Here is a 14,175-nt window from a genome sequence, read left to right as displayed (position 1 = left end):
TCATCAGCCAGCAGCTACGAATGTCAAATTATTGGTAACAGCTAAACCATGAAAGCCATCGGAGGGTTTTTATGGTCGAGTTAGGTTTAGGCACAAAAAACACTAAGTGACGTATAATAGAGCTTTCCCCATGTGTTTATATCTGGATTTAGCAACCTGCTTATGCAAAAAATACAGCCTCTGGACTGGAAATAGGAATGGTAACACTGTCATCTTCACTTAGTAGCTATCATTGAGTTCCCTTGAGCAAGGCACTAACGTCACCCAGTAAAACTGCTCAATGGCCAGCAGCAGAAGACCAGACTTCCTCCTGTTAACTGACAATAAATAAGCACATTTCATCTTTGTTTACCAGGTCCCCTGGACACGACAATAAAACAAACAACAGCAAAAAACAGATTATAATGCTAAAAGTAGGATAAGAGCAGACACAGTTAGAGAAGGTAGACTTTTAATAGAGTTTGCAGTAGTCTTGAACCCTTCTGTCAGTCATATTTTGCAGTGCCCGGAGCAGAAAACATGACGGCTTACTGTTCCATTTCTGTTTCTACATTAGGGACGCACTGTAGGCATAAACAGCAGGTGTTTGATCTGAGGTAATGATTGACGATGTTGCATAGTTTTCACTGAAACGCTTCATAGTTAAAAATAGACAATGTACCAATGACTCAGTCAATGTATGGACTGGACAGAGATGACCAATACGAAGCCTTATAATGATGTGTGTTGATCCCTTGGTGAAATTCACAAGCTACCAAACAGTATAGCCTATCATAAAAAAACGTACTTTAAGTACTACTACCTCTGCTTTCTGGGTTGAATTTAAATACAGTACTTATAATGTCAGGTCGCAGTATATTTGAACATTAGCTGTACATCCTGTTCACGCTCAACCTGGCAAAAACAGGCTGCGGTACAGATGAGTGCTTCTACCTTGTAGTATTGCTGCTTATACATCAGTACTTCTTCCACCACTGCCCTGAAGATGTTGTGCATGAAATGACTAAAGAATGAGCTCCATGGCTCAGAAATAATTGGGCTCTGGGTTCCAAAATAGCAGCATTTACTTTAATATCTCCCACTTTTCTCCAGTCAAAGCCAAGTGGTTTCAAAGTCTACATGCTCAGGAAAAGGGAGCCTATTTCACTGCAAAAGAGTTGAATTCTTGAGAAGTTATACTTTTACATTTATCTCAAGGTTACTGACCTCGAAGAGAAGTCACCTGCTGCCATCATGTGGTATCATTAACGATGAATTGTGATTGAGGAGGGTTTTTTTTTTTTTTTTTTTTTTTACACCTTTCAGCTGTTTTCTGTCTTCTCTAACAAACTGGCTGTCCACGTCTCTGTGACCTCCAGTGTTTCCTGGGCTGACTGGTTTATGACCTCCGTGTCAGGGTTCAGGGCGGGGGCATGCTGAAGCAGCCTGCAGGGCCTTGACTGCTGCTCCTTCAGCGCTGCTTTGGGATTTGTGGAATGGGAAGTGCAGAGCTCCTGGACAGGATGTGGAGTCACTGCCGTGGTGTACAGCCCCCCTACACTGACACAGAGCTGGCTTTTGCGGGGCTGCATGATCCCGCATCTGGACCAGAGAGGAAGCACCGTTCTCACATCTGGATCACTCGCTGTGTCCGTCTGTCTCCGGTCTGTAAGCGTGAGGAGATCTAACCCGGGTAAGTCGGCTGAAAGGAGTTTGTTACACTTTTGTGTATCGCATTATTACACAAGTTAGTCCCACGGCAGTTTGGATGGTTTGTCAAGAGTTTTCTGGTCGCAGAAGTTTTCAATAAGAATCGATTGTTTTTCATAGATGAACTCCACGAGAAATTCAGCTGACTTTATATTAAACACGTCGCTGTATTGCAGCTGCTCCAGCTGCTGTACGTCGCTTTTGTTCTGTGCAGACAGGCCTGGGGGTTGATGTTAACTTAATAACAGGGTGCTCTTACCCCTCTGTTGTTTTGCCTGCCTAGACATGCACTGTATGGCTGGAGTGAGTGCTGCACACAGTTCATATGCGTGTAATTTCCCTGTCATTTTAAGCATTATTAAACTCCCTAACCCTGCTGATGGCTCACCTCCTCTCCACACAGACTCAGGTGATGGCTCAGCTCTGGACCCTCCTGTCAGCCCTGCTGCTGGTTTTAACTGTGGTTGAACCTCTTGACAGCCCCGAGGAAAATGAAAATGAAGTCCTGAAACACACAGAGGGGGAGCTCACCAAGAGCCAGGCAAGCAACCGAGGAATCCCTCTATTTTTCCATGTCTGATATGTGCTTTTTGGATGTGATGGCTTCCATTAAACTTCTTATTTCTTCTGTTTTAGACTCACGTGGCCGAAAATGCCATTGGAAATCTCAGTGAAACTATACCAAGCCGCACCCCTAGTACAAGTGAGGTTTTTTGGGGGGCTTTCCCTGCGTTTTTCTTTTGATTTGCCCTCCAATTTCTCCTAAAATGTCAAATTTTCTCTTGTTTTTTAACATTAGCAGCTTCCTTGACGGCCAAAGTTTCACCAAGCTCCACACTTGCTCCTCGGTGTCCAGGAAGCCAGGTGATGCTGGAGAATGGGACAGGCTGCGGCTGTCCACCTGGCATGGTGAAGGGTGGAGACAACTGTACCTGCCCTGTGGGCTTCACTCTGGAGGCAGCTGCAGAGTGTAAAGGTAAGAAGGTGCAGAATCAACGACAGAACCAGGGCTTCAGTGAAGATGCATTAAGTAACATTACATTTGGGAAATAAGTTTGATTTTTCTGCATTTTAGATGATTTTCATGCAGTTTTGGCAGGAATTCAGTAAAAATACTCATATTGAGAAAGTGGCAGCACCAGTCTTTTGTAAAAGGCTACCACTTGTCTGAACTATAATCTACTTTATTTACAATTATGCATTTAATATGTCAGTGTCGTCCATCAATACACCACATGTATCACCTTGGCAGCAGAACCTGTCATTTGCACACACGGATGTCAGCTGGATATAGCATTTCATCCTCTCTCTACTCGACAGATGTTGATGAGTGTGAAGGAGAGGGGTCTGGACCATGTGGTCTCCATGCCAGCTGCACTAACAGCCCCGGCTCTTACTCTTGTAGCTGTCTCCGTGGTTACCTGATGGGCGCCGGAGGCTGCCAGGGTTCGTCAGAATCTGTGTGTGTGTGTGTGTGTGTGTGTGTGAGAGAGGATGTACAGTATGTGTGTGCGAGCTGTTTGCAATCCTTAAAAAGTCTTATTATGGTTATAGTTTGTCTAATAGTGTTCAAATAGTCTTAAATTTGAATATTTTAGGTTCTTATTGCCACAATTATTTCACCTAATTTTCATTTATCCACCTTCTTATATCTTACAAGGTACGAGGTAAATTTCATGTCATTTTTTAATCATACTTACCAGCAATGCCAAAATAAATCTAAAAGCATTAAATTTAAGTGTCTGATACCTGTAGACACCCTTTAAGTAGTATGGTCATAATACGTGTGTGTGTCTTGGGTTTTACAGATATAGACGAGTGTGCTCTGGCTGCAGTGACGGGCCTGCAGGCCTGTCGAGGCAACGCTGAATGCAGAAACAGCCCTGGCTCCTTCACCTGCTCCTGCCCATCAGGATATGTAATGGCTCTAAATGGAGAAAGCTGTGTAGGTGAGGCTGACATCTAGTGTGTCTAAGGAGCAGCTTTCTGGGCTGACTGAAAAAATGTTGCCCATTACATTATTTTTGAGTTTAAAATCCTTGGCAACTCCCTCCTTTTCTAGCACCATTATTTCTGTGTATGTACTGGCAAGGCAGGGACATTTACTTCAACATTAGCTAACTGGCAAGCTCGGATTCAGCTTGTATTAATGGTTTTATTTTATTAAGTAATGGTGAGTGTTTAAAATAAAATTAGGATATCTTTGCCTGACACCCCTGGTGGTTGGGCCCCAGAAAGTTTTCCCCTTTTCCACCCCTATGGGCGGCACTGTTTGTAGTCCTTTGTTTCTCTCCTCTCCTCTGTAGATGTAGATGAGTGCAGCTTCGAGGAGCAGTGTCGCCGTGAGCTGGGAAACGTGTGTGTGAACACTCCCGGCAGCTTTGTGTGCCAGTGCCAGCCAGGCTTCAGAGCAGAGGCCCTCGCCTGTGTTGGTAAGTCTGTGATCATAAGCTTCACCACAGCTGATGTCCAGATTAGATCTGGTGTTGTGAGTTTCTCATATTTTGCTTGAGTTGCCCCTGACTTAATAACTCCTGCTGACAGGAAGGAAGACTTGGCAGGAACAGGGAGCTTAAATCTGCTGCTTTGCCGCTTGCCTGCTTTGTTGCGCTTTGTTTTTATTTCCCAGTCACTCTCTCCCCTCTTTAATCTCTTCATTTAATAACTAATTTCCTCTCTTGTCCTCTGGAATATTCCCAGTACTGTATTTGCTTTCTTTTGTTCACATCTCCCTTCTTATGTCTCTGTGACTCCTCTGCGCCTCTGGTCTCAGGTCCTGTGTGTCCAGACTACACCATGTGTCAAGGTATGATGTGCTGTCCATGCTTAACACGCGCTGCTTGCTTTTTAAGGGGTTGAAATATTTTTTACCTATGTTTTACTACTATTGACACAATTAGCATTTTCTTTAAAAACTGCCATTGCAAAGTAATGGATGTTGACAAAGAGAAATCTAAAATCTGGGCAAAGAAAATAATGTATGTGCTTCTCATAGTGTTGCAGGGACAAAATATTGAATTACTTACCTAATAAGGACTTAATTAGTTGCTTTTCAAAAATAGGTTGTTTTATTGTAAATCATGTCAGAGCAATAAGTAAATATGTGAAAAGGTCTTATACTATATGTTCGTAGCATCCTCTTTCTCTGTCCCTCGTCTCTGTCCCAGATGTGGATGAATGTGCGGAGAGTCCTGCGGTGTGTGATGGTCAGGGTGTGTGTGAGAACACGCTTGGGAGCTACAAGTGTGTTTGTCGACCAGGTTACCGAGGAAACGGCACACACTGCGAAGGTAGGCAATTAGTGCTGACGTCCCTCCATTAAAACAGGGTCGGCTTCCTTGTGTGTGCGTGTTTTAATGCCTGCTGTTATGCCTTCCAGTAAAATTATCCCAAGAGGTTTTGTGAATGGAAATGAGCTGAGCTTTGGATCTGTTTTCTTCTGCTCTCTCCTTCCAGATGAGAACGAGTGTGCGTCAGGTGGTCACTGGTGTGACAACAACGCTCGCTGTGGAAACATCATTGGCTCTTATTTCTGCCAATGTTACCAGGGCTTCAACGGAGACGGGCACACTTGTTTTGGTGGGTAAGCAAGTGTGTGTGTTTACTAGTGGTGCTCACCAGTGGTACTTGTGTCAATACTTTGCGTGTGCCAGCAGCACTTGGGCACACAGCACTCATCAGACGCCAGTCCTTCAGGAATGTTCTTGTTTACAGACATTGATGAGTGCGCTGTGAACAACGGCCACTGTGAACACAACTGCACCAACGAGGCGGGAGGGTACAGCTGTCAGTGCGCGTCAGGCTACCAGCTGGACCAGGATGGACACAACTGCACAGGTAAAACACAGTTGGGGGGGTGTTGATCCCTTCAGTTAATCCTGAGTCCTTTCACACTTAAAGTAGTTTAGATTGGGGCAGAAATTGAACATAATATTTATAATTATGTTTGCATTAATGTATAATCACTTGAAACTGAGACTTTTTTGTTACCTCAGAATGAGCGTTTTAATGTCTACAGAGGGAGCAGGTCCTCTTCCATGGAGTCCGCCATGTTTCTACTGTAGCCAAGGGACAACCAAACACTTGCTCTAGAGAGGGCCTCTTCTGTTTTTAGAATTTTGAGCGGCCACCCTTGTAAGGGTGACACGAGGGGTGTTCAGTTGGTCACAATCTGCAACCTCATCACTAGATGCCACTAGATCCTACACACTGGACCTTTTACCACTATGTGTAGCATGTACATGTGATGAAGGGGATAGTTTCAACATTTTCAGAAATATGCTTATTGGCTTTCCTGGGTTAGGGTTAGGGTTTTATACTTATAATAAGAGCATGACATTTGTATTGATAAGAGCATTTACCAAAATGTGGAACTAGTCCTATAAAGCATCTTTCAGATTTTTCCATCTAGCATTAGCTTTTGTTGAAAGACTACCGTTGTGGTGCACCAAAGCCAGACCCTTAAGCCACACACATACATTAAATGAAGATTATTCACAATCCCTGAAGTATCACAGCTATAAGAACATGCAGATAACATAACTATAACATAGGTAAGCCAAGGCGTAGATAGAGTTTTTTTAAATGGCGTTTACTTTGAAGATTTTAACAGCTAGTAGTGGTATACAGCAATGTTTTTACAAAGTTAGATGACAGTTGGTGGCAGTAACAGCCCAAAAAACATAGCGACGTACCAACAAAGGGAAAAAAAGAAGACTAGAGTCAACTAGACTTTTAGGATACAGACATTGTCTTTATGTGAGAAACACCAAATATTGACATAAAACTCCACAAAGTACGTTCAACCTACTTTATGTACCTGACAGGTGAAGTACACATGTCAATGCAATCCTAAACATGGTAGCTTACATGACAGTGGAGCTACCGTACAAGTTGCAGGCTTGCTCATAGGAAGTAACTTGGGGTTCAGTGTCTTGCTCAAGGATACTTGAGTCCTGCGATTAGTGCCCAACATGTTGTCAAAGATCCGCTCTACACGCTGAGCCAAAATCACTCAGGAGGCTGTGGATTTGTGATTGCACCTAACTGGGCCAAATGGAGGCACAGAAGTTCAAAACCATCACCACCAATTAAATTTATTTTTGCAACCTGTGAACGAATTTACAGACTGTGTTTCTGCTTACAAAATGAGCTGTTATTTTCCAATCTGCACCAAAGTGGAGGGGAGTTTAAAAGATCAGTATATCATCATCCAAAAGCCGATGCCAGTATTTGGTCTCTTGATCCAAACAAGCAGCCTCTTGTTAACTTGTCCTGTGTTGCAACCCCCTACTCATCTGGCCCTCCTAGCTTGTTGGAACAAGTGCTAGAATGAATTGCAAATAGTGCTTGACTCAAATCTGAATGGGCCTTTATATGGAGCCATGTTTTCCCATTACAAAAGAGTAATCTAATTGTCTCTGATCCCCCAGATGTGGATGAGTGCTTGGCACTGAATGGGACCTGTGAGCACGTTTGCGTGAACACTCAGGGATCTTTCCAGTGCTCCTGCAGGCCTGGCTACCAGCTGCACATTGATGGTCACACCTGTGTGGGTCAGTCACTCCCAGACACTCTTTCACTTCTCATTGCTGTCGCAATTTGGTTAGGTTTAGGTAACAAAAATATTTGGTTAGGTTAAGGAAATGAAAATACTTGGCTAGGTTAAATAAACTAATAATACTTTGTTTGGGATCGGTAGGATACATTTTTTTGTCCAACAGTTGCCTTTGTGTGTGTGTGTGTGTGTGTGTGCGTGTGCGTGTGTGTGCGCTCAGACATTGATGAATGTAAACTGCAGAATGGCGGCTGCTCTCACACGTGCAGCAACTCTCCTGGAGGACACACTTGCCACTGCCCTCCTCCTCTGCTGCTGGATACAGACAACTTGACCTGCAGCAGTAAGTTTCTCATTTCAGCGTTGACATCACAATATTTTTTTGACCTACCAAGAAATACCAGGAATGAACTGCACCCATTTTAAATGTAGAAAAAATCCACTATCTCTCTGTTGTCTCTTCTCACCCACAGCATGAATTAGGCAGTTTTTGCAATTACATTTTTGCTTGAAAATGACGTATAAATCAGTTCTGTTTCAGTTCTGCCCAAAATGTTGTTATAATCTGAAAATACTCAGTGTTAAACAAATGTCTTTTTTTACATTAACAGACGTTACATCTTGCAAGCTGAGAAATGGTGGTTGCAACCACCTGTGTACTGTGAGGGCTGACGGTCAGGTCCAGTGTAGCTGTCGAGCAGGCTGGAAGTTGGGCGAGGACCTGAGGAGCTGCGTGGGTGAGAAACTGCCCCTACCTTAACTGATGAGTCGCTCAGTTCTGATGACAACGTGAGCTCTGATTGTATTTAGTTTTGCGAAGTCTTGGCCCAGAAATTAAGCTGTTTATTTATACATTACAGTATTTTTTTAAGGGATTTTGGGAACAGCTGATGTTATTCGACCTGCGGTGAAGCCATGTGTGATGGGATTCTTCAAGCACGCATGCATCATTCAAGCCTCATTTTGAACACATTTAATGTCCTAGTCTTTCAAATGAAAAATTTGCAATCAACTTCTCATCCATTTTACATTTGCCAGATTGCACCTATTCACAAAAAGAAATCACATCAGCCAGAAATAGGAATAGAAAAGGGAGTGCAGAAATTTGATTGGCTGTTAATGGCTGATGACTGTGAAGGACACGGGACCCAAGAGGACATGAGCAGACTGCCTCAGATCGTTTTGGCTGTTTTAAAATGCCTTTTTAACTGCCCTGTTGTCTTTTGTCATAAGATGTGAATGAGTGCGAGGACTTCACAAATGGAGGCTGTGAGCATCTCTGTGTGAACCATCCTGGTGGGTTCAACTGCACCTGCAGGGAAGGGTATAAAGTAAGAACTGATGACCTCACCAAGTGCCAGCGTGAGTCAAACATGGAATATGTCGATCATTATAAATCTTGCAGAGAACAGTATTCGCAAAAGGAAATGTTTTATTCTGCTTTATATGCAGGTTCAATTACATAATGCCCATTAACTTCTCTTCCTTTCCAGCTGTGTGTGACCCTCCCTGTCACAACTATGGAGTGTGTGTGGCTCCAAACAGCTGTGACTGTCCTCGAGGCTACCCTGGACTAGGCTGCTCAGGTACAAACTTAGACTGTTGTACATGGATATCATATGTAATTATTAATATCAAGGCTATTTAGACACAACATACTGCTAGTGTGTTGAAACTTCAGTTTATCTGTTATGTGATCATGACCAGGGGAGATGGTAGGGGTCACCATATATCTAAGGTTTCAGTTACGTACCCTGCAATGTAATGTACCTAGATTACCTATATTACTGAGTCTAATCCACCATTACATACTAGTATTTTACATGCAGGTTTGGGGAGTACATGGGTACACAGCATACTATCTATCTATCTATCTATCTATCTATCTATCTATCTATCTATCTATCTATCTGTCTGTCTGTCTGTCTGTCTGTCTGTCTGTCTGTCAATCAATCAATCTATCAATCATGATGATTATCACCCTGGGTAATTTCAGAGAAGCTGACAGGCCTGATGAAAAAAAAAAAAGAATGTTAACAACACTATACTACGGAAGCCCTAAAGGGCCATGCATTCATACATTTTATTTCCTCCATTTTCCCGTGATAACGAGTTAATTTCATTTGTTTTCTCGAGATCTCGAGTTATTTTCTCGAAATAACAACTGCCGTTTTCCCGAGATAACGGGATAATTTTCTCGAGATCTTGAGAAAACTGTGTAGTATAGTAGTATAATAGTGTAGTATATTAAATCATTGCAGGAAACATCATTCAGTGTAGCAATGTCAGAGGAGCAGGAACATATCGATCACCATGTCACATATCTTTTCAATCAAGGCCTGACACAGGCTGAAATAGCATTATGCCTTGCTATTACAGATTGCGCCGCCGATATAGCTGAGGCCTTGCTAACTGTCTTTTTAGATTATGCACACTAATGTGTATATTATCTGTAATAGCAAGGCATAATGCTATTTCAGCCTGTGTCAGGTCTTGATTGAAAAGATATGTGACGTGGTGAACGATATGCTCCTGCTCCTCTGACATTGCTACACTGAATGATGTTTCCTGCAATGATTTAATATACTACACTATCGTTTTGTTTTCTCAAGATCTCGAATTAATTATCCCGTTATCTCGGGAAAACGGCAGTTGTTATTTCGAGATAATAACTCGAGATCTCGAGAAAACAAATGAAATTCGTTATCGTTATCAAGGGAAAACGGAGGAAATAAAATGTATGAATGCATGGCCCTTTAGGGCTTCCGTAATATACTACCATGCAGCTAGCTAACTAAGCTAAGCTAAGCTAAGCTAAGCTAAGCCGATGCCAATCATTGTCATGGCCTCTGGTGAAAAAAATGCTTTCAGTGGGGTGGAAATTTAGCCATTATTTTGTCTTTAAAGCAGAAAACATCACAGGTTTCATTTGTATCTGTCTTTTTGTTGACAAAAAACAGGTATCATATCTTCTGAGATATGACTTTGCCTAAAGATTGTGATTATATTTCATGTCCTTAAAAAAATGAAGTGCTGATTGGGAGTCAGTCTTATGATGCAAGTGCAAAGACTAACATTGCTGTGAGGAAACTGATGAATCCATGTTGGTTGTGTATTTCAGCTATGTGCTCCCCACCCTGTGCCCACGGAGGGACCTGCATGCGCTGGAACAAGTGTCTGTGTCGTCCTGGCTGGACCGGAGCAGGCTGCCACACAGGTACATCACCTCTGACATAGACAGGACAAGACGGTCCTTTTATTTGAATAACTTTCAGATGTAAATATGATTTATATCATTTATATGATGACTCTTACTTCTTACTCATTTTTCAGCTTTAGATTACTGTAATCATAATGGTCGACCTTTCTGTGTCTTTTCTTTCTATCTTTATCCATTTCTATTTATCCTGCTTATTTTCTCCATTTTATCTTTCCCTGTGTTTCTCTCAGCGGTGTGTGAGTTGCCCTGTGCTAACGGTGGTCGCTGTGTGGGGCCTGATACCTGCCAGTGTCCCTCTGACTACATTGGCCCCCAGTGCCTGTTGCGTGAGTAACATAACCACCAGCACATCTGGCATCATTTACACCAGGCACTTATTCTGGGGGGTATCTTGATTTAATTCTATGGCTCTGCCTCCATGCTTGGTAGCAGCCCTGCCTTGTAATATATAGATTATACAATAACGAGAAAACTGAAAAGCAACCTTACAACCTAAAGATTACCTCGAAATGTCATTTTCAGACATAATCTCTTTCTTTGTGTGTGTGTGTTCTGCAGCGTTGTGCACTCCTGCCTGTAAAAATGGGGGAAGATGTGTGGATGTCAACAAATGCACATGTGTTGGTGGATGGCAAGGAGCTCGATGCCAGATAGGTGAGATCATATCGCTGTTTATATGCTGTTTATCTATCAGTTGTTATATAACTGAAATGTAAAAGTCAGCATGCATTTTATTTCACACAGGCCCCATTTTTAACTCATGTTTCAATATAGCAAAACATATAAAGTGATTTTTCTTTCAATAAAAAAACATTTTCAAAGTAAAAGTCATGACCACTGTTCCCTGCTTTTATGCAAAACAGAAACCCACTTACTTTGATGAGGTGCTGAACTTATTCTCGGTGCTGAACGTATTCTTGGTTCCCAGAACCCTTAAAGGAGAAATATTATGCTCATTTTCAGGTTCATTACTAGAATAGGTTTACATGCTTTAGTGCTAAAAAAAAAACCCCATCCATTGTTCATACTGTCCAGTGCGGCACTTTATTACCTACCTTATTACCTACCTCTGTCTGAAACGTCTCTTTAAGGCCCCCCTCCCGAATACCCAGTCAGCTCTGATTGATCGGTTCACACATGCCTGAGGCAGCACCGCTCACCATGTCTCCAGTTGGCTCTGTTGTGTTTTCAACTTCCAGTTAGCTTCACTTCTACCCTGAATATAGGCCTAAATTATGCAAAAGTGTGACATGGTGACGTAGTGTGATGTCACAAAGTCACAGACTTAAAGGTGGGACTACTGACGAGGCGTTTCAGGAGCAGTGTTTTCTGTGGGAGAGAGGAGCTTCTGTTGGTGCAGACCTTGGGCTTTTTAACTTTCAAGACCTTTTACATGCACAAGACCCTATATAAAACACTGAAGGAAAGGAAAAAAATGGAAATATAAATAGAAAATATAATATATATCATATATTTAAAATATAATTACAATTGTCTTTTTTCCAAATATGGATTTAATAGTTGTGACTGTGTAGACATGGGTACTACTGCTGAAGAGTATGCAGTTCTCCAGGCAGCCAGACAGTGGAGCTGTCTTTGTACACATTCTGGAGCAGCACCAGAATCTGCAAAGGCTTAAGTTAATGTTTGTTGATCCATTTGAAGCCTGCAGGATTTACGACCTGTATAATAAATGTCAATCACTATGGCTTATTGTGTAATCAATAGTTATTATACCAGTATCTCCCCCTCAAGGAGACATCACAAACACAGTCCAGTGTGCAGCCCAGCTGGTCCCGTTTGCTCATACCGACTTTCCAAATTAAAAAAAGGATTGAACGAAATTGAATAAAAGCTCTTGGCTGTATTGAGATTGATTCCTGTTGAGTGCCCTCCATGTTTTCTGTCTCCTTCAGAGCCTGTTCAGTGTCAGAGACCCTGTAAGAACGGTGGAGTGTGCGTGGGCCTCAACAGGTGCCGCTGCGCCAAAGGCTTCACTGGAAGTATCTGTGAAACCGGTTAGTCTGTGTGTGTGTGTGTGTGTGTGTGTGTGTGACCTTTCTTTGTCTTCACTTTGTATTAAGGCTCTTGCTGTGTGTTCTGTCCGTAGCGGTGACCACCCCCTGTGTGCCGCCCTGCCAACATGGCGCCACCTGCAGTCCTCACAACACGTGTACTTGTCCAGAGGGCACTGCAGGCCTGCGCTGCGAGAGACTGTAAGTGTGAACAGTTTTCTTTTACCCAAGCACATTATACGAATAGCATACAACTTTTTAAACATCTAGCAAATAAAATGAATGGAGGTTTGGGCAACAAGGACCAAACATTGTGGGACAATAGAGACAGAATCATGGCAATGGTGTGTGTCATTACTAACGTGCAGACTTTGTCGACTTGCAGGTAAACAGTTGTCGTCTAATTAAAATGATTATTATTACTTATTCTTGTGGGTGATCTGTTTGTTTTTGTCCTAGGACATGCCCTGTGGTCACCACAGTGGTCAGCATGGCTCGAGCTGTAAGAAAGGCATTTAGGGAGAGTTATGTGGACCGCTGTGGACCCCTGGGAGTTCAGCTATGCACAAAATACAGGTTACCTTTTTACCTTATTACATCCACTACATCTGGATTAAGTAGCTCATGCAGTAGTTGTTATCTGTTTGGACTAGCAGGTGGGTGGAGAAAATCACATTTACCCTTCTGTATGTACCTAGATAGAGTCAACATGCCATAAAAGTGTAGTTATTAAAGGGGCACTGTTCAGTTTTGGAAAAGTAAGTCAATCTCAATCTGTAATATTTACAATATATAAATGAGGTAATATCAGAAATATTTATTTTTTCCCTAACTGAATAAACGAGCTGTTCTCAGAAGAAAATAAGGTCCCCAGAACACTGCTTGAAGATAGAAAGGTGAATGAAAACGAAGACAGTTTATTTAGTTTGTTGAGGCATAAAAAAAGATCAGTCAATTAAGATCTTTCTCTTCTGATTAAAATGTTTGATCAAAACTACATAGTGTGCCTTTAAGTTAGATCAGAGTATGATTATAATTATTATAATAATGTGTCTGCTTTGTGGTTGTGTTTCCAGGATGAACCAGGCACGTGTGTACCTGCAGGCCTACAGGGTGGGCTACAAAATCCAGTGTCCAGAGAGGAAGGGCAGATGATACAAGCTGTATGCATGCTCCTCGTCATGAGAAAACATCAGCAAACAGACAACATTTGGAAACATTACGAGGCAATACACAAGAACAGAAATGAGATGAGCGGTCAGCTGTAAAAATGAAATGTATCTGAGTTATGAGAGAGTGTTCTGGCTTCTCTGAGGGCAGTTTCACCCTTAAATTAGGCCTCTATTGAAATACATCAGGGGACATGACTGTATCACAAAGGCTGCTTTTTTTTTACCGGTGATGTATGTTGACAGTTATCTTTAAATAGAAATATTCCTGAATCTGTGAAATGAACAATGGATTAATCGTTTTTCATGTTGGTTTCTGGCAGCTCAAGGTTATTAAATGTATCTTTTTTGTCTTTACACAAAATGGTGTCAGTATTTTTTGTACAGTCTGTAAACTCTTGCCAATGATTGTCTAATGATAATAATAACTGGCAGTGTAACGTCATACTCAACAAGTTTTCTTCAAGGAATATTCCCAATAAAGATAAACTGTCACACAAACACAGTGTAGTACATGTTGATATC

General features: G+C 42.0%; 1 protein-coding gene across 1 annotated transcript; it reads left to right on the top strand.

Annotated features, from left to right (window-relative positions):
• The first annotated feature begins 2,348 nt into the window (after positions 1 to 2,348).
• On the top strand, positions 2,349 to 14,149 carry LOC141004365 (uncharacterized). Its single transcript, XM_073475811.1, has 20 exons — positions 2,349 to 2,392; positions 2,489 to 2,665; positions 3,010 to 3,135; positions 3,498 to 3,638; positions 3,996 to 4,121; positions 4,857 to 4,979; positions 5,146 to 5,268; positions 5,404 to 5,526; positions 7,122 to 7,244; positions 7,467 to 7,589; positions 7,858 to 7,983; positions 8,480 to 8,608; positions 8,740 to 8,832; positions 10,368 to 10,463; positions 10,697 to 10,792; positions 11,025 to 11,120; positions 12,383 to 12,484; positions 12,577 to 12,682; positions 12,941 to 13,057; positions 13,558 to 14,149. The coding sequence occupies exons 2-20, from the start codon at positions 2,557 to 2,559 to the stop codon at positions 13,634 to 13,636; spliced, it is 2,157 nt and encodes a 718-aa protein (XP_073331912.1). The 5' UTR covers positions 2,349 to 2,392; positions 2,489 to 2,556; the 3' UTR covers positions 13,637 to 14,149.
• Positions 14,150 to 14,175: the final 26 nt, after the last annotated feature.

Source organism: Pagrus major, chromosome 11 (assembly GCF_040436345.1).
Source record: "Pagrus major chromosome 11, Pma_NU_1.0".
In the NCBI taxonomy this organism is placed as follows: Eukaryota; Metazoa; Chordata; class Actinopteri; order Spariformes; family Sparidae; genus Pagrus; species Pagrus major.
This window is presented reverse-complemented; position numbering and strand designations above follow the sequence as displayed.